The sequence below is a fragment of the Scomber japonicus genome, chromosome 8 (assembly GCF_027409825.1).
Source record: "Scomber japonicus isolate fScoJap1 chromosome 8, fScoJap1.pri, whole genome shotgun sequence".
NCBI lineage: Eukaryota > Metazoa > Chordata > Actinopteri > Scombriformes > Scombridae > Scomber > Scomber japonicus.
The window spans coordinates 28,574,046-28,601,926 of NC_070585.1; the positions used below are offsets into that span (position 1 = coordinate 28,574,046).

Here is a 27,881-nt window from a genome sequence, read left to right on the forward strand (position 1 = left end):
TCAGATGATGGGAAAACATAAAGATTTGTTGTGTTGGTTCTTGCAGCAAACAACAAACATGATTCAGTTCAAAAGTTGATCCAGTAGTTTACAGTGGGTGGGGGCTGTCAGCCTGCAGGGGGGGAGGTTTATGTATCAACAGATATGACATTATAAACCGAGCCAAATTTAATCAGTGTTGGTACATTTTACAGAAAAATGGAGCAGGAGAGAGAGGACAGCCTTTTCTCTTAGTTTGAGGGTTTCACTGAGGATACATTTATGTTGAAAATACATGAAGAAGTGTATTTTGCATGTGACCTTTTTAAACAAGTATCAAAACCACTGATGTTATTTTTCTGTATTGATTATCTCAGTAATTGCGGCTTATTTAAATTTGTCCCTCCTTAAATATCCAAGACTGATCACACAATGATTCAAGTGCACCAAAAGAGTGAAACAATTACTTGAAACTTAAACTGTACAGTATATTTGATGATTTCAATGTTTAGTTTATAAATCTATAGATTGGAGAATAATCTTCTGTCCTCTTTGTCTTCTGTGTGTGTCTCCCCAGTCTGTAGAAGCTGCCTAGTGAAGTATCTGGAGGAAAACAACACGTGCCCCACATGTAGGATTGTTATTCATCAGAGTCATCCACTGCAGTACATCGGGTGAGTGAGGGAACCACCATGCACACGCACACGCACACACACACACACACACACACAGATATACTCTCTGTGTTGTTGACAGTGCTCCATCAGTGTGCAGGGAGTTACTGGCTGCCTCTGGGGGCATCAGCAGAGTACCGCCAGTAAACAATAAACCCACCAAGAAGCAAAAGCACTGTCGGCCTTTTCCCGTTTTTATTTCTGCTCTTCTTCTGCAAGGAAAAAACCCCCCGAAAACAACCCTTTTAACTTGTGTGGCTGATCTGTTTGAGGGTGGTCTGTATTTCTGTGTGTTATTTTTATAAAGACAAATACACACACATTAAAAAAAGACTGAATAAATTAAAGCTAGACATCATAGCTCATTTGCAATTCTCTTGAAACATGTTGTGTACGTGGCCCATTTACACAAATATGTTATTAATGAAAACACTGGAGAAGGGAACTAAGCTTTATGGTTTTATATTGGTTGGATCCAAATGTAACACAACATATAGAGATTAATACAAGCCTAATAGTGTATGCAACAACATTTTATTACAGCATAAAATAGTCCCTTACTGTAATATAGACTATAAAGTGCAACATACAATGCAGTAAATAAGATATACAGTTATTAAAAGTGCTATAGATGGATGCCATGCAGAGTATACAGATATTCATGCTATCTAAACAATAATTGACTGATTAGTTTGTTTGTAACCTGGCCTGTAATCTCTGCACCGTGCTTTATTACACATCACTGCAGTAGATGATCAGAAACTGGGAACACACTTGGGGCCTGATCTACTGAAGGGCTGCGTGTGTAAAAACATGTGCAAACTTGACATCACCTGCAAAAAAGAAAAACTATAATAAATCTATAAAATAAACTATAAACATCTCACTAAGACACTTAATATTGATTTTTAGTTCATCACCCATGTGTTTATATCTCATTTTTCTGCCAATTCTGACAAATACAGATATAATAGTTTACAGTAATTATATAACAGATGAGATGAAGTGAGGACAATCACAGTAACTACTTACAGTTGGTTATGACTGTTGATCCATTTTGAGACGATCAGCAAGTGCCACTGGGAAATATTTAAAGTATGTTATTCCAAATCATCATAATTTGAAAAATGTTGCACCTCTCCGAACTTGGCAACTTACAATGAAAGATAAAAAGCTACTCGTCTATAATTTCCTGGTTGACTTAAAACAGATTTCACGCTGGACCATTTTGAAGGTTAAAATGAATCACCTTACAATACTTTCTGGAGGAAATCCAAAGTTCACACCCTCTTCTGAGTGCTCATGCATTAATGTCTGATTAATGCAACACTCAAACTAAATGTGTACCAGCAATTTAGTCATTACCGTCTAAACTGCATCTGACTGCAGACTCCTTGTTTTGCCGGAAATGCTCCATTTCAAACACATTAGCTATTGGCACAGCTGGGATTTTTTTTTTTTTTTTTTTGGGTCTCATTGTTTGCAGGAAATTGGAGCTGATGGGAAACATCACAAGTGATTTGAAGGCAAAACGCCTCACAGATGACACATGAATCCCATCTGCTCATCAAGAAGATTAATCAAAGTTGATGTCTGAGATTGAACTCAGAATAACACTCGGACGTGTCCTCACAGAGAATTAGCTCAGCGGTACTAATCCTGCCACTTATACTGTCGAGTGTGGCTTATAGTTTTAATCCTTTGTATTCTTTGCATAGTTAAATTTATTCTGATTATCACAATAAATCCATCACTGAATCATACTCGCAAGGAAAAGCCTGGCATTGCTTAGTTCTGGTGAAGACTATTATTAATTACTTCTTTCTTATTGCGAACATAGTATACATGTCAGATATCGCTGACCTTAAAGGTTGTTTTTCATTACAGTCTTTAAGATATTTTCAGACTGTATCCAGTAGAGACGAGAAAGATTAGAGCAATGAGATGGGAGTCAGTTGGTATGAAAGGTCATGAGTGGGATTTAAACCCACAATATTGTAAATACCTCATCCTCCTTAATAACCAGGATGGAAATAAACTAATAGACAATATTGCACTGAAAGTAACTGCAGTGTCTCTTCTATAGTTTTCTGTAGCTTTTAGGTTGTAAAGTATTTTTATTGTTAACTTTATCTTTCCAAATATTGATGCCAGTAGGCCTGGACAATCATTTGTATGTTTAAATTCCCCTTTTGTCATTTTGACACCTAAAAATACACCAGAGGGAACAGCCCATAAATAAATCACCTCATAATCAGCACAGGGCATTGGCAAATAGAGTTCATCAGTTCATCAATCGCTGAAAGTCAATATGATCGTCAATTGGTGTAACCCTAAAGGTCAGGACTAAAAGTGGAACCTACTGGATATTTTAACCCATAAATAATCATCATGACTGCACTTTGTAGAGATGATCAATATCAAACTAAATCATTTTTGGTCCCCATTTCTTCAGTTGAAGGGTTTTACCACCACAAAAAACTGCCATGTCATGTGTTTCTCATTTGGTAAATACATAACAGTAAAAATGCAGCTTTTCAGGGACTTTTGCTTTACAGGGATTTTTATTAAACTATTATATATCCTGGTAAAAGTTCAACTTAACTTAAGATATATCTACAGTATCTAGACCACAGGATCAAAGAGCATCAAGATGATCTAGTTGGAACATGTACATTCAGTCATTTACTTTATATAATACTGATAGACTTTCTATAACTGCAGAAAGGTGACAAATAAAGGGGAAAAAGTAAATAGATGAATGGAGAAACAAATGCAGAAGCTTCCATATAGAGCACAAAGGTTTAAGTGAACAGTTTGAGGAGTATAAAAACTTAATTGAAACACCTTTTGGGAGATTTTAGAGCAACATGTGAGACAGGAGAACCACTAACTTTTGAAAAATGGCTTTAAAATCACAGACATTTAGAGATATAGACTAAGGTGAACACAGTTACTTTGCATGAGAGTGTATTTGTGTCACATCTGTATGCAGCAGATCTCATTAACATTGTTTTAACCTGCACACTTGGCTTTATGGATGGGTGCAATACCAGCTTTATCCAGCAGGGGTCAGTGTTTGTCTTCTTTCTGGAGCGAGTTTCAGCGACAGGCAGCAAATATCTGAGCCAGATACAATCTCTCTCTCTCTCTCTTACTCTCTCTCTCTTTCTCTCTCCTGTTGGACAGCAGGGGAGACAAACATTAGGCTTCTTCTCAAGTATTTCTACATAACATTTGCAACAAACTCACCACGGCGTATCCGTTCGCGGGCTGCCAAAACGCACTGTCATGGTGACGGCAGACCAGAGCCCACACTGTGCACCTGTGTCACCTGCTTAATGGGGAAAGGTTATTTAACACTTACTGACAGAGCATATGCTGCACCAGTCTGAGAACCAGCGTCATCTGCAATTTTTAGCCTCCTATAAAACATTTGACATTTCTCCTTAAATGTCATCTTGTGATTTTCAGCTTTTTTTTTTCACCTATAGTTGTTTTCATTTAGCGGCGGCCAGATTATGCAAAGCTAATTCTACCTCCTAATATTTCAGTATTTAGTCATTAAATGAGATGTAGGGATATTCAAATGCTTTTCTGGCACATAATATTTCCCATTAACTTAATAATGTATCTGATGACTTTCCTGTTTCTTGTTTTCTAGCCATGACAGAACAATGCAAGACATTGTCTACAAGTTGGTACCCGGACTTCAAGAGGGTCAGTATCATACATCAGTTTTTGTTATGCTTCAATCAACCCACTAATTATCCCACAAACCAATTAACCTTAACAGCCTTCAAATTATCCCACAAACCAATTAACCTGAACAATTTTGTTTTTATTGTGAGTTAATGATGTGCTGTGTCACTACCTGCATGCTGAAAATATACCCCCCCCCAAAAAAAAAGTATCGTAATGAAGTATTCTTGCTGTTATTGATGGTCTCACAGGAGTTAATGAAGCAGGTTTTCACATAATCATCACACACATCACTGGAGTGTAAAAGCCCGCTGACTGCAGTAACCTTGAGGAAAAAAGACACTGCCCTCTCTTTATATTTCTCTCTAATTTCTCTCTCCTCCTCTTCCTCCTCTTGCTGCAGCGGAGATAAAGAAGCAGAGGGAGTTCTATCAGAAGTTGGGGATGGAGGTGCCCGGAGACATTAAAGGAGAGCTTTGCAACATGAAGACTCATCTAGATCAGCGAAATGGTACGATCCGCAGCGTACTTCCTCTTTTTTTTACATTTCCATAAACACCTAGAGGATTCACAGGACATCTTTTTCATTCCTGACAAACGTTACACATCATGAATGAACTCGAGGACGGCCTGTGTGGCTTTAGTAACTTCATTTCACCAGCTGACTTATTTGGTTTTTTCCTGTATCCAACATCATATGGGTCAACTTGATGAGGTGTTCAAACACACCCACCAAAAAAACAGGTTGCTCTACAAAATAAGTATAAATAAGTGATGAGAGATTTTTTTTTTTTTTAATTATAACTTGCCTGAGAAAAAAAAACACAGTTAAACACATTGTCGCATACATATTTATGAAACCCAGAGCATAGATTTGTATTGCTTGTTTTTCTAAAAATGAGTGTATGTAGTTCAGGCTCATTAAAAGTAGCTTTATTCTTAACCCAACTTCACCCTGCATACCAAATCCAGTTAAGTTTTTCTTCATATTTCAGCGTCTGTTGATTCAGCGTTGATGGCGTCGCCACGGCAACACTTGACATGTGTTACAGTGCATGAACAGGCTACATTGCGCTGTAATTTTATTCTTTTACAGCGACTGTTTACATTCTGTTATTCACTTTGTGATATTGAGTGTCAACAGGAAGTGTGACCTTGTCTCATTTCTGAATAGGAGACTGTTGCCGTGCGCTCGCTACATGTGCACTATATTGTACTCATTGTGATAGAGAGGCAACAATTGCAGCGGAGATGGTTTTGATAGCTGAGTGTGTGGCAATGAAAAGATGAGGATGACTTCGCTTTTTCCTCAACTTGCCATTGTTGTCTTCAGCTCAGGAAATATCTGCATCTGAAACTAGCAGCAGACCAAGTGGACCAAACACAGTTCTTGTTGTATTTCTGTAGCTGCTGACATGTAGTTGCATTTTTGAAGAGGCCAGTTACATCATAGCCTTGACATACTTACAGAATATAGCCATATATGAATGTATCCTAACTATAAATCCCTCTTAAGAATGAAGAAGTAACAGAAAACAGTACAATGCATGGACAAAAACTTGTGATAATTGTTCAATAAGTCATCAAAAAGCTAATTTTGTTGATTCATACAACAATAATGAACCAGAGAAGAGACATTATTTCTTTCTTGAGGTAAAATACAACCTATAATGTTGTTTTTAATGGTAAATAAGAATTTTAAGAATTGCACAATGAGAAACCTGCTGCACTATGGTTTCAAATCAGCATAGCATATGGTTATAATGATGATATCTAAAAGTACAAAAAAGAGATGTAGAGATCCAACTAAACAGAAAGCACTGAGATTCAGTTAGTAGCTGCAAAAGTACTGCGAGATGAGCACAAGACTTTTTAAAATAGAGCTTTTCCTCTAGTTGCCAACCCACCCACACATAATTCATTCATTTTGTTAATTCCTCCTTTTCTAATACTACGCCTGTATGAGTTTACAAGGCAATAACCAGGATGTACAGATCTACAAATTAAAGAAGAGTACATTTCAAAACAGTCAGTTTGCATAACAGAAGCAGCCTGTATGCTGCAGGGATGCTGTGTTTCCGCCATGAAGTCTCCACATTCAGAACGCATCACCTCCAGACAACCAAAACAGATCAAGACTCTTCAAGTCGCCATAAAAAGTGCAATAAAAGAAGAAATGAAATTCGACCTCGACAGCACGGATTGAGTCACATTTAGCACTAGGTTCAGGTTGTAGGACACGGCTTTGGTTTGAGGGAGCAGACGTCACACGTTGGGGTCACAAGCAGGGCGACAATATTGTGGCTCAGCGTGGTAATCCCTGACCGAGAGGCGGCAGGCTGTGACACACAGGAGATCAAGGCTCGGCTCAACTCGGCCTGTAACTGTAGAGAAACATCCAATTATTACATTTTTTGGAACGCAGATAAAACCCGCCTCAGCTTACAGTCCACTCAAATCTACACCACATTACAATACTACCTTTACTTTCAAGTCTTTGCATGGATACAAACAACATTCATTTGAATCCTTTCTCTTTCTTTGACCCTGCGTCATCCAATAGCACAGATAGGCATTAATTCTTACATTTTAGACACGCTTCCTTTTCTTTTTTTTATCACAAAACAGCTAAAATTGGCTTCTAGAAAAAGTTAAACATGACCTTCACCTTTGCAATGCTCTTCACATTTCACCATATAAGTCTGGAAGCCCCCAAAAGCCATAATAACTAACCTATTAAGCAGTAGAGATAAAGACAATTTAACCAATCAGAACGAGTCCCAGGTCTGCTTGTTGTGCACGGTGACTTTCCTAAAACCGGCTCTCTTCTACAGACGGGTGTAAATGTGCACCCAGAGGGCTGTCATGCCAGCAGGCCTAATCGCTCGCTTAATCCCCCTCCCCGATTTTGGTAATTAAGGCTCAAATGGAAGTGGAACTGCTCTCTAGCTCCCCGCGCCTCGTTGCTCGGAGTCAGGTTTAGCTACAGCGACACACACACACACACACACACACACACAGACATACCTACACAAACACACCACAAGCACATTTTAAGCATCATTTGCACCGCCGCCAACAGAAATAGAAAGTCAGGGACTCCTAGATTTCATTTCGCCGTCATTTCCGCTCAAATCCAAACAAAGAGACGCTGCCTCTGGGCCACGGTGGTGAAATGTTTTTTGGCACATAAACTAGAAAATCAAATGTGGTTGTATCATTTGGAGACTCATTTACCAGAACCTTACTGGAAGTGGAAACTGTGAGGAGGTTTCTCTCTAAATTCGAAGCTGTTTACCACCGGTGTTTCGTCCATTTGGGGAAATGTGAAAGCAGTATGATTTGATTTGTCTCATGCAGGTCATTGTGAAAATTCCCAGCATCCATCATGCCGCTACAGTAAGTTTTCTTTCCTGTAAAACTCACAGGCAGATTTTTGGGTGTTTGCCTCCAGCGTTTTTTCCTCCCTCACTAGAAAATTGATGCTGCTCATTAGCTCCTATTTGAGAACAGCAAAGCAAAGCTAAGGCTCGGTAAAGCGAGCAGAGATCTCACCACGGCTAACCACAGGCGGCACTCTGTGTGTTAGTCTAGCGGAACTGCATTAGACTGGATTAAAGGTTCATTACCCTAAAATCCCTCAGAAATAGAAACTTTCTCAAAGTGCTTTCTAACCAGCTGAGTGAAGTAAATTAAAAGTAATTCTGGCATGTTGCTATCAAACAAGGCAGAGCAGCATTAATTTTGGTGATTTTTTTTTTTGGTGCAGAGAAACCACCAAACTATGGAGGATACATTGTGTTTTCACCACATTAAGAAAAAATCCATCCCATCACAACCCGATATGACTGTGTACACATTAACATTAAGGTGTGATGAAGGTTTTAAAACCAGGATCTGGATACCGGGCTCATCTATAAGACCAAAACATAAGATTTTAAAATAATGGAGCACCCATGCTGATATGATGAAAAACACCTAACACATTTAAAATGACTCAAATAACCAAAAGCAAAGTGATTATTATGGCTCTGGTCATTTATGGCTCTGTTCCAGTCTTTCCTGTTGGCTTGAATAGTGGCTTTAAAAAAAGTGTAGCTTCCTTGTTAGTAAATATCAGCTGTACAAATATATCAAATCAGCCATTAAAACAATAGTTCAGTATAATAATCAAGTTCTAAACACTCAGTTTATCCACAACACAACGAATTACACTTCCTCCAAGTCACATTATTGCTTCCTCATAGCTCTGAATTCATTGTAGAGATACAACAATTAATCTGCAGCTATTTAGATAATTAAATAATTGTTTTAATCATCATTATCAAGCATCATTTCTCAAGTAATAATGCCCAAGATTTCCTGCTTCTAGCATCTCATATGTGAACATTTACTGCTGCTGTTTGTCATATATAACAGTGAAGTGAATATCTATTAGTTGAACAAAGTGAAGGAACAAGCTATAGAGTTTTTAGGGACACCTTTCAAGCCATCAGGTGATAATGGAGCGTTCTAGATGTTCTCAGAAGTCAGAAATATCCAAGTTCCCAGTTGGAAATTTCCCAGCACCACCAACCTCAAAATCCAAGATGGTAGCTCGATGCATCAACAGGGTGAAAGTTGTAATAATAACCTGTTTATTATCAGTTTTCCCTTATTTGTGTCTTATTAAATGATCAACTGGTTTTGCTATCAGTGTCTAACATGGCTAAAACTGGTTCGTAATAAAGGACAGCATCCCAGCACACATAATAGTTTTTTTCTTAGATGCAAACACAGCGAGATTTCTTCCAGACGCTACATGACTCTCAAAAATAAAAAATAAAAATAAAAAACTTAGTTGTCACCAGCACACAACACTCTCATTTCCCTGAATTGCCTGGTTTCCGAGCACTCATCGCAAGAAAATGGAGGAACACGGGGCCGTGATGAGTCTGCTGAGTGCACTTTTCTCTTTCACGACAATATAAAACTCCCACTCACTCACTCACACACACACACACACACACACACACACACACACACACACACACACACACAGAGCTAGTTTACTCCACCTCATTCCCCATGTAGCCTCCACTTGTTATTGTGCATGCCTTTGTGATTTGATTGCATGTTAGAGATCCCATAAATCATAAACCTGTCATCCACTAGATTTATTTATTTTTTCACCCGGACCTAAACCGAGACTAAAAGAAGCTCTGCGATAGACAAGACGAAACCGAGCAATCATCCCATTAAGCGACGCCGCCGCCTCAAACACGAGAGTCCAGGCTCCTGCGTGTCTGTTTATAGTCACCGAGATGCTTTTGGGGGTTGTTTGAAGGTGAGCCCGCAACAATAAGAGCGAGCCCGTCTTGATAAGCAATCAGCGAGGCCGACGCCGGAGACAATCACCGCAGAGCAAGCTCAGACCTTTCACGGTAATGCTCGGCGGGATTGGTGACAGTTAGCCCCCCCAAACAGAAAACGGTTACAGAATGGGGAAAGCAATCCTATCTTTCAGTCTGAGAGGAAGAGTAAACTGACCACACACACACACACACACACACACACACACACACAGAGCACCCTATTATATCCCCCTCCGAATCCACAAAGAATAAACTGAATTTCTTTTGTTTTTAAAAGGTTACAGAAAAAGCAATACCTATCTGTGCAGCAATTTAGTCACAACAGCCACAGTTTTGACTTTGATAACTTAGGTTTCATATCGTAAGAACTCAATACTAATACAAATATCACATCCAACAAGAAAATCCATTAATACTGTACATGTATTACCACACCTGCCCTGCACAATTCTGCAGCAGCTTTTTGCACAGCGGGTTTATAAGATGGTTATGATATCCGGCTTTCTGACTGTTAACACTGGCTGATAAGAAACCAGGTTAATACAGGAAGTCTGTAGAAAGTCATGATACCTGAAAACATGCTTAACCTTTGTGTCGTCCTCCCAGGTCAAACTGACCTCGTCTGCTTTGACTGTTCTTTCCTTCCTCCCTTCTTTCCTCCCTTCTTTCCTTCCTTCTCGCTTTCTTTCCTCTTTACTCCCTTCTTTCTGTCCTTCCTTCCTTCCTTCCTTCCTTCTTTCGTTCCTCCTCCCTTCCTTTCTTATTTCCTTTGTATTTCCTTCCTTCCTTTCCTTCCTTCCTTCCTTCTTCCTCCCTTCCTTCCTTCCTTCCTTGACTTGAGGACAACAGGAGGGTTAAAGTTATCTGTTGAGCTGAACTTTAGGGTCTATTATTTTGGATACAAGAATCTGAAATTATTGTCAGTTTGATGACCCATGAATAATTTTTACTGTAAAATTTAGTAAGTAAAATTTTCAACTTTCAGCACCTCAAATTTGAGGATTTGCTTTGCTCTTCATCTCAATTCACAACAGTTTTTAGACCAATAATCCAACAATGAATCTTATATTTGAGACATTAATTGGAAGATGAGTTAATAATTAAAAGTGGTTAGTTGCAGCTACAGATGCACTGCTCTATTTTTATTAATGTGTCCTTTCATTCGTCTGTAATGCTGCTACAACAATATTTTATCTGTCTGGAGTCTTTGTTGTGTAATTGTTAAGTTTCTTCAGCAGAAACCAAGTTAATTAATTTCCATAACTATATTAAGTAAACTGGATAATTTGCACTTCATTTATATAATTTGTAACTCATCAGATTACAGAAAACTGACATGAGTGCATGATTGGTTGGGCCTGTGTGCAAATATAACTAACCAGGTGAACTACTGTTGAAGACTCAACACTTTTAATTAAATTGGGTGTTGAATAGTCAAAAAGTTCATAGCTCTGTATATATATCTTACCTTTCCTCTTTTCCCCTGTTACAATCCGTCCATCCACACTTACAGCATTACTCTCTAAAAGTGAATAACTACTTTCAGATTGCAGAACCCACTCAGTAAAAGTTACATTCATGAAATATTTATAACTTTTTAATGAGCTCCCTTCAGGCAGTTTACCTAATCTGGCTTTAATCCTTCCACAAAAACTCTTTTAGTACAGTTGACTTAAGGTGTGCTGTACATGTTGTCATTCATTCTTCTTCCAGCTCCTCACTGAAAGCTCTGTGTGGTGTGTTATTAAACAATACCGTAACTCTGAACACACTCGTTTACCTTTTAATAGGCTTTACACCATCAGGATTTTTGGGGCCGATCACCGATCAGTGAGTTTAAATAAACCGATCACCGATCCGATCACGTCTTCTTTGTCCACGCTGCGGTTCTTAAACTCGGCATGCTCATCCTCGTGTTCCTATCCAGGTACATTTGTGCTGTTGAAACATTTTGCAGATGCTTCCCTATGAGGTTCTCTTGTGTTGCACAGTCCGACAGCTCATGATTCAAGATTCAAAAAACTTGATTGTCCATCACATCGTACAGGTGTGGAACTACCGGTGTGGAACTTTTTCAGAGTAAATGAGACAGATAAAACACAAGCCATCTGCAATCTATGCAACGGGAGCATCTGCAAAAAGTTTCAACATGGCGATATTGATCGGATCGGCAAATTAAGACATTACAGCCGATCTCACTAATTGCATAAAATGCTAAATATCGGCCGATCAGATATAGCCGACGTAAAGCTTGCCTTTTAATATTTGCTTCCCTGACATTTCTGCTCTCTAAACTTTCCAGTTCTGCCTCCAGTTTCCTAAAAAAGGCACAAATGGTGAAACCGGCTGAATGCCTTTATGTAGACTAATCAGTTTGGGGAATGACTGGGGTTTTTTCCCCCCTTGATTAGAAGTTGCCCCTTGTTTAACAGACGTGCCCAGACAGCCGACACGTCGTGTAAAAAGATGCTTTGACACCTTCGGACATGTAATTGCCTTTATAAATGGATCTCAGCAGGATGGTGTTTTTACGCTCCAGCTGAGACACGCTGTCAAAATACTGCAGACAGAGACAAACTCGCTTGTTTCCGGTGCATCTGACATGAAGTGTTGTTGTCAAAGGAGCCACCGCGGCCGTCCGTTAAGCTTCTGGACTTCAGTTAATGAGCACGATAAAGAGAAACGCACGCGCTCTGATCGGCGGATCGTCTGCAGCCCAAACAGAAACATGTCGATACAGTTTTGAGTTGTTGTTCATGAACTACACATTCAGAGTGTGTTTTTATTATGTTTACTTTTACTCTGCTCAACTTTTGGAAGGAAAAAGAAATTAAAATCTCTCTCTCTCTCTTTGGTTTCTTTAACAGGCGATGCAAAATCAGAGGACACGGCCAATAAAGAGGCGGGAGAGGAGAAACCAGAGGAGGATAACGACTATCACCGTAGCGACGAGCAGGTAAGCTTTAATTTACTGATACATGGAAACTTTTCTTTTTACTCTCCCCAGGGTAAATTAAATTGGTAGCCTCTCTTTTTACCTTGTTAAAGGGTAACTTAACAAATTGACAATTAATTAGTTTGGCTTTGATATCTCTCTCTTTGCCATTATAATGTGGGTGGAAAAGTTTGTTGTGCTAATGCTTTGAAAATGACATTTAAAGAAACAAATTGTCTATTAGCAGAATTTAAAACCTGTTGACATCAATGACTGAAGACTATTAAAACTACTTTGCACTAAAGAAATAGTCCAAATCCTTCAAATATGTTAATGTGGAGGCAGGAATCTGAGAAAAATATCTAAAGAATTACATAAAACTGAAAAGTAAGCAATCTGCATAGCGGGAAACCACTTAAATATAATGAAGCTCTTTAATAATGAATCAGCTTTATAGTGTATAAGGAAGTTTGGGAGGTAGCACCCATTGGTTTATCTTTAAACTGAGATTAAATAAAGGAGATTGGATAAAATAATTATGGGTTGCGCAGCAGTCTGTCAAGGAATGAAACACAAAGGGGGGAGAAAAAAAAATACAGTCAGTGATAATTATTGGTACAATTGCCTTTTAAAAGCCTGAACACCAATTATTGCCTTTATAAAAGTGGCCCTCATGTGATTTACTGGGCTGTTTTACAATTAGTGGGTGCTTTTGTCTTTGTTTTTGTTTGTTTTTTTGGGGGGGGGGGGCTGCTACTGTATAGATCCACTTAGTGACAGACACCACAGCCGTCCACTGACTGCATTTAAAATGGAAATTATGCTTTTTTTTTCTCTCTTCTTCTTGGTTTCATTTGTATTCTGGCACATTCTCAAGCAGTCAAGCAGTGGAAAATGATATTAATAATGCAGCGAGCGAAAGAGAAAGAGAGGGAGAGAGAGCGGTTTTATTGTTGTGTCGGACAGACGCTATCAGGAACACAGTCGCATTCAGAAAGCGACGCATCTTTTTTCTTCATGCACTCTCTCATGTTTCACCAGCTTGAAGAAAATTGGTTTTGTACCATTTTTAGTTGTTGTGTTTAAGAGGATGGAGGGGAAAAAAAAGACCAAACAAACCCTCTTCAATCAACCAGCTATTTATTGCCGTGTGGGGAGGAAAAAGCAGCCTGCCCTGATGAGGGTGAAGATCTTGCCCTTCTAGATACTCAGCGGACGTGCAGAACGCATTCAGAATAGCTAACGCGACGGCCTTGTGTGAGCCGAATGCAGTAATGTCAAATGTCACGGAGACGACGAGGGAGGGAGTGGGAAGAGCAGAGAAATACAAGATGACTGATAAAAAAGAACGAGGGATTTTTAAAGGATTGAGAGGCGGTGGGCGAGAAGAAAAATTATGATAACAAGTCGCCAGGGTGACGAGGTGGGATCCAAAGAAGGAAAAAAAATCATATAATGTAATTTTTCAGGAGTTTAAGATGGAGGGAAGGATTGTGTGAGATAGTGGTGGTGATGGATCGGACGTCTTATAGAAAGGAAACGGCTGAAATAAGAAGATGACAAACAGAAAATAATGTTCCTCAAAATTAGTGATTCTCTTTAGATCCAAGTAGGGCTGCAGCTAATTACTATTTCTAATAGTACAGTTAATTGTCTTGGTTAATTGATTAATTGCTTAGCTCTGTTAAAAATGAGTGAATAAATTGCATTGACAGTTTCTTAGAGGCCACAGTGATATCAGTTCAGAGCATTATTAAAACATCATTGCAGCATACTGCACAACCAAACTTAATAAGAAACAATCACGATCCCAGTTAGTATCAAATATCAAAAGAGTGAATCCATTAAAAAGTCACAACTATACTCATTTACAAAATCATCTAAAATTGTGCCACAAAAGCAGTGCCTTCAAGAGTTGTCTAAGTTAATTGGGTTGATTGCATATGGAACAAATTACCTATTTGTTCATGCTCTAGGTAGCTTAATATCTATGGGATTATGCACAGATGTGGAGACTGCAGATGTCTCGTATGTTACTATTTGTCTCCCAAAAAATGCTGCTCTTTATCTTCAGAAAAGTTTTCGAGAAGAATTGAATCTTTGGAGCCTTTTAGAAATCCTCTGGTAGAGTTAGTCGACATGAACAAGTATAATTTCTGTCCTATTTACTCATAGAAATCTCTCTGATTTATTTGATCTGTTGAGAGTGTTGCTGTGAATCAATTAGCAGTCCTGATTTATGACAATATTGGATTTTTATGATTTTTTTCTTTTTTTTGTTGTTGTTTTGCATCAATGTGATAAAGCACCATGATTGAATTTAACTGATTAGATTTCCTGGATTAACCAACGCTATTATAATGAAAGATGAATTTATGTGAGAGTAGATGAGAAAATGCATCTTGAAGAGTTTATAGAGAAAACACAAAAAGTAGAAGAAAAAAAAAAAGAAGAAGAAAGCAAGGTGCAGGAGATTTATAGCAACAGTTGTAGTTCAGGAAGGATGAAGATGAGGAGGAAGAATTGTCCCAGAAAGCAGACTTGCAGACTTGCCCCCCTTACCCCCCCACTCCATGCCCTTACACAGCGTCACCGAAGATGTAAGAACCGGCAGGCGAAGCGGCACGCATGGCCGATTTCCAGAACACTTACCCCGCTGTCTTCTGGACGACCTTTCAGAGAGTAACCTTGGGGTGTGAAGCGGTGCCAAAGAAAACTAATGAAGGCTGTGACACACCACCAAAAAAAAAAAAAAAAAAAAAGGGGGAAAAAAAGAAAGACAACGAATCCACAATTACTCAGAGAAACCTACTTTATCTGCAGCATGAAGTCATTGTTTTTTTAGGAGTTTCATATTTTCAGATATTAAGTATGAGGACAGGGTCACCTTCAGGCTCTCATCAAATTTTGATAAGATCTCTGTTGGGTCGGGAGGAGAAAAAAAAGATGTAAATTGAATAAAGTAAAGCTATTTGTGTGCTTCACAGCTTTGTTGTACATTATTAATACAGCCTTGGATACTTCAGCCTGATTTATCTGCGGTTCAAACCTAAATACTCACACAGACAAAACTAAAGCTTAAAGACTTAAAGAAATCAATGGCAGTAGAAACGTTGCCTCAGGGCTCAGTAATGAGATCATTGAGTAGTGTTTAGCTTATTCTCTGCACAACAATAAAAAGCCACGTATGATATTTTCTTGATTTTCCTCACCATTGCATCAGTGACATCTGTGAGTCTCGCAAACAACAATAACAACATGATTTATGACCTGTACCTGCACAAAGGGAGCGATTGAGATTGAGATATTTCAGGTTCAGTTTTGGGGAGCTGCCATGACACTTATATACAATCTATGGTCATATCAGACAGTTAGTGCCACTTCTCACTAAGTCATAGATCTTGTATTCCCATGTCATGTGTTTTAAATGTGTCAGATATTTTTATAGATAGACAATTTATGTGTAGCTGCCTGTTTCATAGGGAATCATACAGGTGGTGCAAGGTTAGAGCCTCTGAATCAGCTGATGATTGAGGTTGTGGGATGAATAGATGCTCTCCCAAATAAGACCAATTTCTTAATCCAGGCCTGAGCAAAGGTTGGTTCCTCTGTTTCAGTGTTTATGGCTGACACAAGTCCTCTGGTGTCTGGTGTGAGCTCACCACTTGATGCATTTATAGTTGTGAACCCCCTCTGTAGTTGAAGGTACAATAGTAAAGATGCTCCTGGTAGATGCAAAAGGAAGCACAGTTCTTGAAAACTGATCAGCCCCCCTCAGTTTAATGTATCCCCATGATTATTCACATCTTTTTAAGGACCATGCTATTCAGTCAAACCTCTTATTCAATAACATAACATCTCCATTTGGCCACAGGGGGGCGTTCAGGGGCCACTTCCATCTACAACCCTGAAATTTTTGCACCCTCTTTAAAGTTTCTGATTTGTAATGAAATAATGAGTCCAAAATATATCATGATGTACTGATTATCGGCTATAACCAAACAGTAAATAAAACAGCTTAAATGTATCCCATCTGTGAGTCTGTGTAGCTGTAGCAGGACTCAGCGGCTCCATAACGACGTCACTAATGTACTATAATGTAATGAAACTGACTCGCAGACTGCCGTGGAGCCGCTGTGGAGTCCAGATCACCACCAAAGCTTTTATTTCACATTACGAGCCTCCCTTATCACCATCGCTACTGGAAAGCAGATATATATGTACATTATAGGGTTGTTCTTTGCTTATAAAGGGGCAGGGGGGACCACCGAGGCATTGCCGGGTGTTTATTTTGGAGGATATAGATGATTTGCAGTTTAAGCAGAAACCAGGGGTAATGTTAGCTCTTCTTGTGTGGAAAGAGAGAGAGATATAAAAAGAGGGAGAGAGAGACAGAGTGATTGTGACAGAAGACACCCACAAGTGAAGAAACATAAGGCCTCCTCTCCTATTATTTGATATGTGGGAGAAGAAACTCGGTTGGCAGTGATGCATTCTGACTCCTGCAACCACCGACTGCCAAAACCACCTACCGTGTCACCTCAGGGGGAAGAAAAACAAGCGCATGGGCCAATAGCAGTGACACCCCGCTTATCTGAAAGAAGCCAATGAGCAGAAAGCAAACAGACGATGGCCGGTTCAGTGAGATGTGCAGTGCAAATTTAAGCAGAGCTGAGGCTCAAACTGAGAGCTGGTGAAGTCAGCAACTTTTTGTGAGACTTGGAAAACTCTGTCAAACAGGCACATCTCTCATGTTGAGGTTTGAGAACAGATTCTGGTTTCAAAGCTTCACTGCTCCAGATGTTTTTCTGCTTTTTACATCTTATGTTAAAGCTAAACATGTACAGTCATATAGCAGCACTGTGAGGCTGTAATCTTTAATTCCAAGCACAAAACAAAAGTGTTTGATGGATGAAAACTTATCCTTTAGGGCAAGGAATAAATGGTTGCATTGGATCGAGGTTGGTGCTAGAGGAAAGCCCTGTTAGCTAAAGATGGAGTTCATGTTTTATTTTATTTTCAGTGGTATTTTAGCACTTTTCTTGCCGGTTGTTAGCTTAGTTTAGTTTATTTGCACATAAAATGAGAAAAAAACACAATACAAGAAAAGTAATACATGCAGATTTGTTGAGATCAAGAAAGTGAAACAATAACTAACAAAAGAGGAAATATGCAAGAGCAGCTTTGGCTCAGGAGGTAGAGCGGTTGTCCACCGATTGGTGGTTCGATTCCTGGCTCCTCCAGTCAAAGTGTCCTTGGGCAAGATACTTAACCCCAAATTGCTCCCGTTGCTGCTCCAACAGTGTATGAATGTGTGTGAATGGGTGAATGAGACATGTAGTGTAAAAGCGCTATATAAGTACAGTCCATTTACCATTTACCATAGGAGGAGCCAACAGAGCCATCAGAGCTCATCAGGTAGCTCTCCTATAGTGAAACATACAACCTAAAATCTTAAGAATAAAGAAATAAAGACGAGCTCTGTCAAGCTACATTGTACTACATTGTCATCTTTCACCAGTTTAAGGCCTAGCAAGAATTACTAGCTTCCTAAAAAAAGTGCTACCTAGCCAACTAAAACCACAGCTACATAATCTACTCCATACAATACAGGAGAGTGTTTTCACTGTTTATCTGAACAGAAAATTAGTTTATGTAAAAGATTTTGCTAAAACTTGAAGGCATTTCCTTTCATTTTGGACAGAGTGGTTGTGTTAGCAGACAGTTTGAAATATAAGAGTTTAGTAAAGCTGAACTCGATGTGAAAGCTTTGCAGAGATTAGCTTCACCTCCATGAGTTAATCCTCTGCTTGGGACATTTCCAATTAGACAAATTATGTGAAATTTGCAATGAGGAATTCATGTATGACCCAGCAGCACACTAAGCTGCAGTTTGTCAGGCTTTTGCTTCGAGCTGAATGCTAAGATTAGCATGCTAATGCGGTTTCATGCAAAAAAAAAAATTGATATGCAAAGGCGCACATGTTTATTATGTCATGTATGTTCTATTTAGCTTGTGAACATGCTTACAGCCAGTTTGCATGCTGTATTAGCATTATGCTAAAGTGTTTTATGTGTTGGGAAAGTGGAAATGTTGACTCGTTAGCGGCTAATCAGGTCCAGAAAAGTCTTTAAGATTCATGAGGGGAGCAGCTTTCAATCCACTTAACAGTCAGGGCTTATTATATATTTATACATGAGCTGCATGTGCTGTATTCCCCAAAAAATATACATGTTTTTTGGGAAATCTTGCCTTGTTAATAGCAATTTAAGCAGTCTTTTACCCACATTAAGTATTGATAGTCTGACTCTGATGCATTCATGGTTTACGTTCATTTGTCTCTAACTTTTAACCGTGCTGTATTTTTTTATTTGCCCCACAGTAGCAGATGTTAAACCTTCGCTCTGTGTTTCGTTTCTCCTCACAGGTCAGCATCTGCTTGGAGTGCAACAGCAGCAAGCTTCGGGGTCTCAAGCGCAAGTGGATACGCTGTTCAGCACAAGCCACAGTCCTCCACCTCAAGAAGTTCATCGCCAAAAAGCTTAACCTGACATCATTTAATGAGGTACAGATAATGACAAGCTTCACCTGCCTGGAAAAAGCAGTATAGCTGAGAGAAAAAAATGTAGTTTTAGTAATGGTGTATTTCTGCAAGTTTTACATTGTTTTTGTCTTTAAAGGACAATAAATAAATGGCAGAAAGGGTTTAATTAGTACATAAACTTCAATAATTCTTCTAAAGGAGCATCACAGGTTAAATATTGGTTTTCATTTCAGTCGAAAATTACATAATTTTGTGACCACTGCTAAATCTGTGACATGCCAAATGTAGTTTTAGTGATTAAATAAGATTATAAAACTACTTCAATCACAAGGTAAATAAACATATTCAAATATATATTAATGTTAATTAAACTTTTGGCACATTTGGCCAAGTTAAAACAGTTTTTTACTTAAAATCCCCCAAAAGTCAGAATCCACATTGTATTTTGCAATTTTACATAGTTTTTTATCATGAAAGGAACATAAATAGAAGACAGAAAAGGTTTAATTAGTACATAATCACCAAAGCTTATTAATTATTCTTAATTAAAAGGTTTCAACTGGGTGTTTTTTGACAGGAAACAAGCATCATAGGTTAAATAGTAGTTTTCAGTCCAAGGAGTTTTAGCCCAAAATCACACAATTATGTGACAAATTAATCGTATGGATTACCGTTCTCAGTCTTAATTCCTCCGTTTAACAAATACTGTTGATACAATCATGTTGAAGAGTGCATGTTGTCTCCCAAAAATGGATTTGTAGCAATTTTGGAACAAATCTCTTTTAGTTCTTGGCGTTTGTTTTAACTTGTTTTTAGAGCACCAGCTGGGCATTGTGGGACATTTATACCAGGAAGTTGAGTAATAGATAGATAGATAGATAGATAGATAGATAGATAGATAGATAGATAGGTGGATAGATAGGTGGGTGGATAGATAGATAGATAGATGGATGGATAGGTGGATGGATGGATGGATGGAGAGAGAGAGAGAGAGAGAGAGAGAGAGAGGGGTGGATGGATGGATAGATAGAGTGAGTTGAGAGAGAGCAGCATTACACACAGTGTTGATAACATATAATATAGAAGAATATAAAGAACAAACTATACATAATAAAATAGCAAAATAGCAAATGTAATAAAATAAATAAAATGTAATGTAAGTATATACAACTAATTGGCAGTGTTGATTTTAGTGCAAAGTAAAAAATGTGTGATGTGTGTAACTGTGTGTATGTATATATAATAATGAAAAGAAATGACATGGAAGTTAGTTCAGTGTACTTTTTCCTGCACTAATTTATGTTTTTGTTAAATTTTGAAAGGAACAATCCAACTTGTTATATGTAGAGTTAGTCATTTTTCTATCTATCATCTTTACCACCCCGTTCACAGCAGCGAGGGGGGAGGGGGGTGGGGGGGGGGGGACAATTGGACAGATGGATTTTTAAGATGCTGTGAATAATCATCGCAGGCGCCTTGTTGTTGTCTTCTATTTTTCTCTTCTTCTCTGTGTCTCTTTTTTTTCCCCTCTTCACTGGCTGTCACAGAGATGAGTGGGAAGGCTCCATCATATCGTCGGCCTCCATAGCACAACTTTGGCAAGGCGGTCGCTCTCTCTCCGCCAGCCATTGTTATCCTTATCTATTGACTATCAAAAGCTGTTGTTCGAACAAATTCAGTTTTTTCAGCGACGAGCCGAGCCGCGGAGCTTTTTACAACACGGCGCTTTGTCAGAGAACAGTGCGGCATTTACTCAATCATCGTGTTTGTAAACCCGCTGTTGTGGTCCTGTCACCCATCTAAAAGTCTCTCAGGAGCCGCATGTGTGAATCCGTTAAGAGAAGGAACACCCAAACCGAGCAAACCAACCTCTTTAAAAAACTAGTTAACTAATCTTCTTAAGATATCATTAAAAATACTAACAATATACATTTTAATTAAAGCTTTCTTACAAGATGATCACATTTTAGAGCAGTGTTTCGGCTTGTAGGTCTCTTGTGACCCTTTGTCACAGTTTGTCTCTGCCTCAGAAAATCTTTTAATGAGCCGAGAAAAACAAGCTTGTTTTCAGCTTAGTGATTAAATAGAGTTTTATAACATTTGTGAGGCATGCATTGTTCTCACTGGACAGCTATTGAGAAAAGTCATTTTTCTTCTCTCATTGATCATCTCAGATTTACCTTGAGAGCTCCTGTAGTGATCATGTTTTCAGTTTAGTGAAGTTGCTTTTTTCCTAATGATTAAATGGAGTTTAAAATGTTTATTTAACTTAAAAAGTAGAGGACTTGTCTCAGATTTACCCTGCAAGCTCTTATGGGAATCATGAACATTAATTAGTGAAATACAATTTTAGAGAGAAACCTTCCACAATCTCTATAAACTTATTGGATTATAGGCGCTTTTGCTTAAAAAATGTGACTAAAATAATGATTCAGATATAAATAATAACAATTTACGTATTGAATGATTAATTAAAGAGTTTAAATGTTTATTTAGCTTAAAAAGTAGAAGACTTTTCTCAACCCATTAAGGAACTTTCTTCTCTAAATTTGGAGGCACGCTTTCTTACATATCTTATTCCTTTCCTTTCCTCTCTCTTGTTAATCATCTCAGATTCACCTTGTGAGCTCTTGTAGGTATCATGAACATTAGTTTGGGAACTACAATTTTAGAGATAACCTTTCACAGTCTCTATAAACCACTGAATTATGGACATGTTTGCTTAGAAAAGTGACTAAAACAATGACTCATATATTAAAACAGTATTTCTAGAAGGAGCGTCTTTACCTTTGGTCTCATATTGGTTAGGATTATCAAAGCTCAGGCACAACTTCCTGCTCAGTATGAACAAATCAAAGAAGATGAGGCTTGTTTTTGTTGTTTTTTCTTTCCACCGACATGAAAAGCTTCCATTGATTTTTCTTTTTGGGGGATTTTTTTATTTCTTTTTCAAGAAATCACAGCTTCTCAGCTCTTCCTCCGGATTATCTCTCTAATCACAGACTGTTTTCACCCCTCTGTGGTTGCTGATAAAGGCCGGCTGCTGCTCATCCATCAAAGAGAGAGCCAGCAGGTGGCGCTGTGGCAGTGTTCAGGCGCTCTACCTCCCTCCTCCCTCCTTCCTTTCCTCCCTCCCTTCCTGTCCTGTATTGATTTGGAAAATGCAGATGTGAGACACGGCTCAGCAGAATATCAATGTTGTCTTCACATGTTGAGAAGTAGAGCCAGACTCATGTTAAGTATTGAACTTATTGTGTCTTCCCAAAAAGCTCGACTCCTGCTGCACAGCTGCCAGAGGCCGCTCAATGTCAAAATAAGTTTCCCACAGTTTCCTCTTCAAAAAGCAGTTTTGGAGAAGGGCGGAGTTAAGGTGGTGCAAGTTTTAAACCTGTATCACGCTGCTCAGAGGCCTCCAGCCGCTGTTTCTCCGCCTCCTGAGCAGAATCAAGGGTTTTATGTGTTTGCTGGGAGATTTTCAGATCTGATATTGTTCAATAATTTGCTCCTCTGTTGTTGTTTTTTTCACAGCTGGACATTTTATGCAACGAGGAAATCTTGGGAAAGGACCACACGTTGAAATTTGTTGTTGTGACAAGATGGAGATTTAAGGTAATGAATGCTTCAAAAAGGAGGATATTTGATCACAGTGTGGTGCTAATAGTATAAAAATCAGTTAATACAAGAGTTAAATTGCATTATAAAGGCATCTGTAAATTCAGTTTTATTTATTTGTATGTCTAATATGATTTTATTGATTGTCTACATGCATAACAAATGTGCCGCAAACAACTGATTCAAATATATTAATATATTATTAAAAAAAAGGTTCTCAGGTCAAATATTAGATTTAAACCTCCATGAGATTGAAAGCTCTATAATTCTGTACTGAGCTTCATTTTCTTCTATTCTTCTTATTTTTATAAGTAGTAGTATTATTATTTCATCCAGCTGAGCTAAATCAGTTTAATGGCTCCGCTCCTCTTTGTTACCTTTTCGACGCCTGTCAGACTTTTCATTCTAGCGCCGCATGTTGATGCTGATTCAACACTCGAAGCTTGTGGTAGCTTTTAAAACTATTGGTCCCTTTTTATTTCAGACATAAGTAAACAAAAGCTGCTTGATATTTCATAGCCTGTAGGTAGCCAACTAGCTAATCAATGTTAGGTTCGTTTTCTGAGGTAATGTTGGTTGAAAACTGATTTTTAAATGTTTCCAGCTGTTTTCTATCAAAATGAGAAGTGTTTTAAGTGTTTACTTCATGACTACGTGACACAATGCTGACTCAGCACTCTTGTTTTTCTTACTCTAGCCTCATGTGCTTCAAAATTTGACAGGACTGCTGTGCTAATTAGTGTTTGGATTAGAGGGTTAGGGTTTTTTGCAGGCTAAAATGACGACTGTAGGTAGCCAACTAGCTAATTAATGTTAGGTTAGTTTTCTGAGGTAACGTTGGTTGAAAACTGACTTTAAATGTTTCCAGCTGTTTTCTATCAAAATGAGAAGTGTTTTAAGTGTTTACTTCATGACTACGTGACACAATGCTGACTCAGCACTCTTGTTTTTCTTACTCTAGCCTCATGTGCTTCAAAGTTTGACAGGACTGCTGTGCTAATTAGTGTTTGGATTAGAGGGTTAGGGTTTTTTGCAGGCTAAAATGACGACTGTAGGTAGCCAACTAGCTAATTAATGTTAGGTTAGTTTTCTGAGGTAACGTTGGTTGAAAACTGACTTTAAATGTTTCCATCTGTTTTCTATCAAAATGAGAAGCCTGTCAAAAGGGTTTTAAGTGTTTACTTCATCGTTACGTGACACAATGCTGACTCAGCACTCTTGTTTTTCTTACTGTAGCCTCATGTGCACCACTTCAGGCAAAGCTTGACAGACCTATTGTGCTAATTAGTATTTGATTTAGAGGGTTAGGGTTTAGCAAAAAGTCTAGTAAGAGGTTTCACACAAAAACCGGACTTGTGCTGAAGTAATATTTTTGTCTTTTTCGTTCCAGAAATCTCCCCTCCTGCTCCATTACAGACCCAAGATGGATCTGCTGTAGCTAAAACGGACACAACGGTTGTTTTTTTTTCTTTTGGCCCGGTGGCCGCGGACTGTGCCGAAACCTTTTTAATTTATGCAAAGACGATCAACCAACACCAAGCAAACACCCGACGGTAAAAGTCCACACAAGCCAGCAAATCGGGATCTAAAAAGGGGGGAGAGGACGCAAAATACAATGAGAACTGGCCGAACCTCCAGCACAGGTACTGCAACACTGGCGTGTTTTTAGGAACTAAAACAACCATTTTTTTTGTCTGCTACATCCTAGATATGTGAACAAAACAAAACAAAAAGAACAAAAAAGAAAAAAACAAATGGAGAGAAAGCATATATTTATACTTTTGTACAGAAGAGACACATGGAACCAAGACACTACTGGTGCTCTGTTTACACGCAAACAAGATGTCGGGAATCACGTGACCGTCTTTTTGAGCTTCGTCCTCCCGAGACAAAGACTGAGAGGAGAGGAGAACGTTTTTATATAAAAAAAAAAGGTGTTTTTTTGTTTTGTTTTTTTCTTCCTTTCCACCAATTCACTCGACACGTCTTGGGAGCACAGAAAGTATATGGAAAAAGTTATATAATAGGCATCAATCTTAAGCAGTTTATCAAGTAATTTGTCTCTTGTTTGTTTTTTTTTGTTGTTTTTTTTAATTTCATTTTGTTGGCTTTGTCTAATTTGCTATTGGGTTCTTGATGATTGTCAATTGTGAATAGGCTTAAAAAAAAATTTGTGTAGTAATTTATGTTCTATATACCAATATTGTACATAAAATGTCATTACAGAGACAGAGAGTGATTGAAAGAGAGTAAGAGAGACTTTAGACTGTTAAAAAAAAAAAAAAAAAAAGGAAAAAAAAAAAGAGTGGATCCCAGAAGTGCTATCTATATGTTGGGGGCGACTTGTTCCGAAAAGGTGATAAATTAGGATTTTTTTAAAGACAGACTCACTATCAGTATCAAAATATATTAAATGCATCTTTATGTTGTCGGAGAAAGACACAAAACAAAATATATCAAATCCTTTGCCATTTGTGTGTATGTGGGGTCTACGTATTTTACATTGCTCTCATAGCATTACAACACCTCATGGCAGATAAAGGAGAAAGCTTCAAAAACTATCCCCCCCCCCCCTTAACCCCCCACCCCACCACAACCACCACCACCATGCTCCTCATCTCACCTACCTTCTCCTAATACAGTTATTTCTCTTTTTTTTTCTTTTTTTTTTTTGACAATATAAACGAGATCTATCTGAACAATAATGCTACACAATAACACTCATGTTCTAAAAAATGCTTTGCAAGACATAAAAATGCAACATTTACGCAGAGAAGCTGCATTTTTATTGACTATAATCTCATGTTTGTACACCATGCAGTCCTTAATAATATCCGTCCTTGTGTTCCTGCAGTCTTTCAGCAGCAGCGACGGGCTGGCTAATACTTACTCACCCTCATGTTTACAGCTTTTTGGTTTGAGCTGCTAACGGCAGATGTGTTTGGCATTCTGCACACTTACACCATCGATTTCTCCCTTCTGCTAAAGTATTGTGCGAATAGCTGCAATAGTTTTTTTTTTTTTTTAATGTAAATGTAATAATAATATACACTTGTCTCAATCATTCTGAAACAGCCTTAACGACAAAGTTGGGCTGCAACAAAGCGGGGCTTCTCATCATATTTCCAAAATTAATGTTTGGTTTTAAAAGTATGGATACCCCCCCCCTCCCCTCCCCTCCACACACACACACACACACAGGAAGTGACTGGACATTTGTAATTTCAAAGCAAAGTATAAGCAAAACAGAGCTGCAGTATAATATAAAAGCCGGTTTGAGCGCAGTGAGTGCAGATTACAGATGTCACATTAATGCGGAGGGTCTTTTTGGGGGTGTTTTTCAGTCACCTCTCACTGCCAGTCGGAGCTGCGGATCAGCGTTCAAGAAAATCAGTATATGAAATTTTCTGAAAGTCTAGTAGCGGATATTGTTGTCGTCATACAAATCAGTGTAAAAACTTAAGGGAGGGGAGATTTTTTTGCAGAGTAGTCAGTTTTCAATATGTCGAAATTTAGTCTTTTTTGAGAAATAATTCACAAATTCAGGTTTCGCACAGGAGATTTTGATTCTTTTTTGAAGATTTTGATATGAAATTCTGAATATTTAAAAAAAAAAGTAAAAAAAAAAGAAAAATGACTTACAGCTCAGTCATTTTTGGTGCTTCTATAAATATAAATGTACTTTTCTTAATCTTGAGGAAAAGGTTGTTCCTCGGGAGCTTCTTAACTGTTTGACACAGCAAAACCGATGTTCTGTTTGAAATCAACGAGATGTCTTAACTCGACCACATTCAAAGCTAAACTTCTCTATAAAAAGATTAAAAAAACCCAACAACAACAACCCTTTGTAACGTTCCCACAACTGGATCCCTAAAAAAAACACCATGTCAGACCTCAAAGTAGTATTACCTCACTGACCTGTCTCGTCAGTCATTAATTATTACTTTCCCCTCCTCTGTGCATTGTATCTGCCCACAACAAGCCGTCTGTCTGTTCCACTGCAGGGCTCCTACACATCTGTTGCAAAAGGAAAAAGGTTCATTTAAGAATTTGGAGAATAAATGTGTAAAATATGAACTTCCCCATTATTGTGATATTGGCAGTTTTAATGGATGTAGCTCGTCCAACATCCATCATACTAACATCTATCTATACTGTTATATCTGCAGATTTGGAAGTGGACAGATGTGTAGGAACCCTGCTCCATAAGGACCTATTGTGTGTGTGTGTGTGTGTGTGTGTGTGTGTGTGTGTGTCTGTTTAAAAAGTAAACATGTTTATTAGCCTACAGTACAGGTCTGTATCAAACCAGCTCAACCAAAACTTCCTCCTTCAGTCTTTTTCATATCATCTCTGCATGTTTCAGTTCACTTCTGGTCGTAACTAGTTCAATGTTTCAAGGCCCTTTTAGATCCAGTCACCTGATGTAAAGAGACCATTGTTTTTGGCTTTTTGGTGATAAATAATAGAAAGTATGATTTGTTGTTTTTTAAAAATAGCCTCCAGGTGATTCGACTGGTTTACTACGCTGCAAATCTGATTATTAAAATATCATTTGCAGCAAACCCACACCCCTATTTTTCCAATTACTGCAAGTCTTATGTTTCCTAATTTCTTCTAGCCTTCTGTAAAAAATCATTTAAAAAGCCAAAACCAATGGGTCTTACATGTTGGATGAGTATCATGTCAGTCCTTGGTGAAAAATCTCCCCAAACATAACATAAATGTGCCGCTACTTTGTCTTTTTTGTAATTGCAGACTTGGTGTTGTTGCACCCCCCCTTACAGTACAGTACTACTCTAAAAAAAAAGGCTCATACACAGGTTTATTTTCTAGCAGTAAGGTCGACGTTGAGTAAAAAAAAAAAGTCCACATCAGTTTGCAAATGCTGTTTTTGACCCTGGTATCAGCCGTCCTGCATATTATAGCATTAAATCTTTTTTTTTTTTTTTACCATTCAGATATCTCTAACTTCAGTCCATGATCTTCACTTATTCACCCATTACTGAGTCTTTTCTAATGTTTTAATGGTTCTCTCTTGTAAGCATTGAGTCTGTTTATGATAAAAAAAAAAATCTCT

The 27,881-nt window shown here is 38.3% G+C and overlaps 1 protein-coding gene across 1 annotated transcript in view; it reads left to right on the plus strand.

The window, feature by feature from the left end:
• The window catches only part of LOC128362912 (polycomb group RING finger protein 3), a 77,709-nt gene extending 52,540 nt beyond the window's left edge, over positions 1 to 25,169 (plus strand). The window contains exons 4-10 of the mRNA XM_053323774.1: positions 557 to 653; positions 4,318 to 4,373; positions 4,759 to 4,866; positions 12,577 to 12,665; positions 19,073 to 19,210; positions 22,718 to 22,798; positions 24,192 to 25,169. Coding sequence (XP_053179749.1) covers positions 557 to 653; positions 4,318 to 4,373; positions 4,759 to 4,866; positions 12,577 to 12,665; positions 19,073 to 19,210; positions 22,718 to 22,798; positions 24,192 to 24,239 — 617 coding nt within the window. The 3' untranslated portion in view covers positions 24,240 to 25,169. The remainder of the gene's footprint in view (positions 1 to 556; positions 654 to 4,317; positions 4,374 to 4,758; positions 4,867 to 12,576; positions 12,666 to 19,072; positions 19,211 to 22,717; positions 22,799 to 24,191) is intronic.
• The last annotated feature ends 2,712 nt before the right edge of the window (positions 25,170 to 27,881 follow it).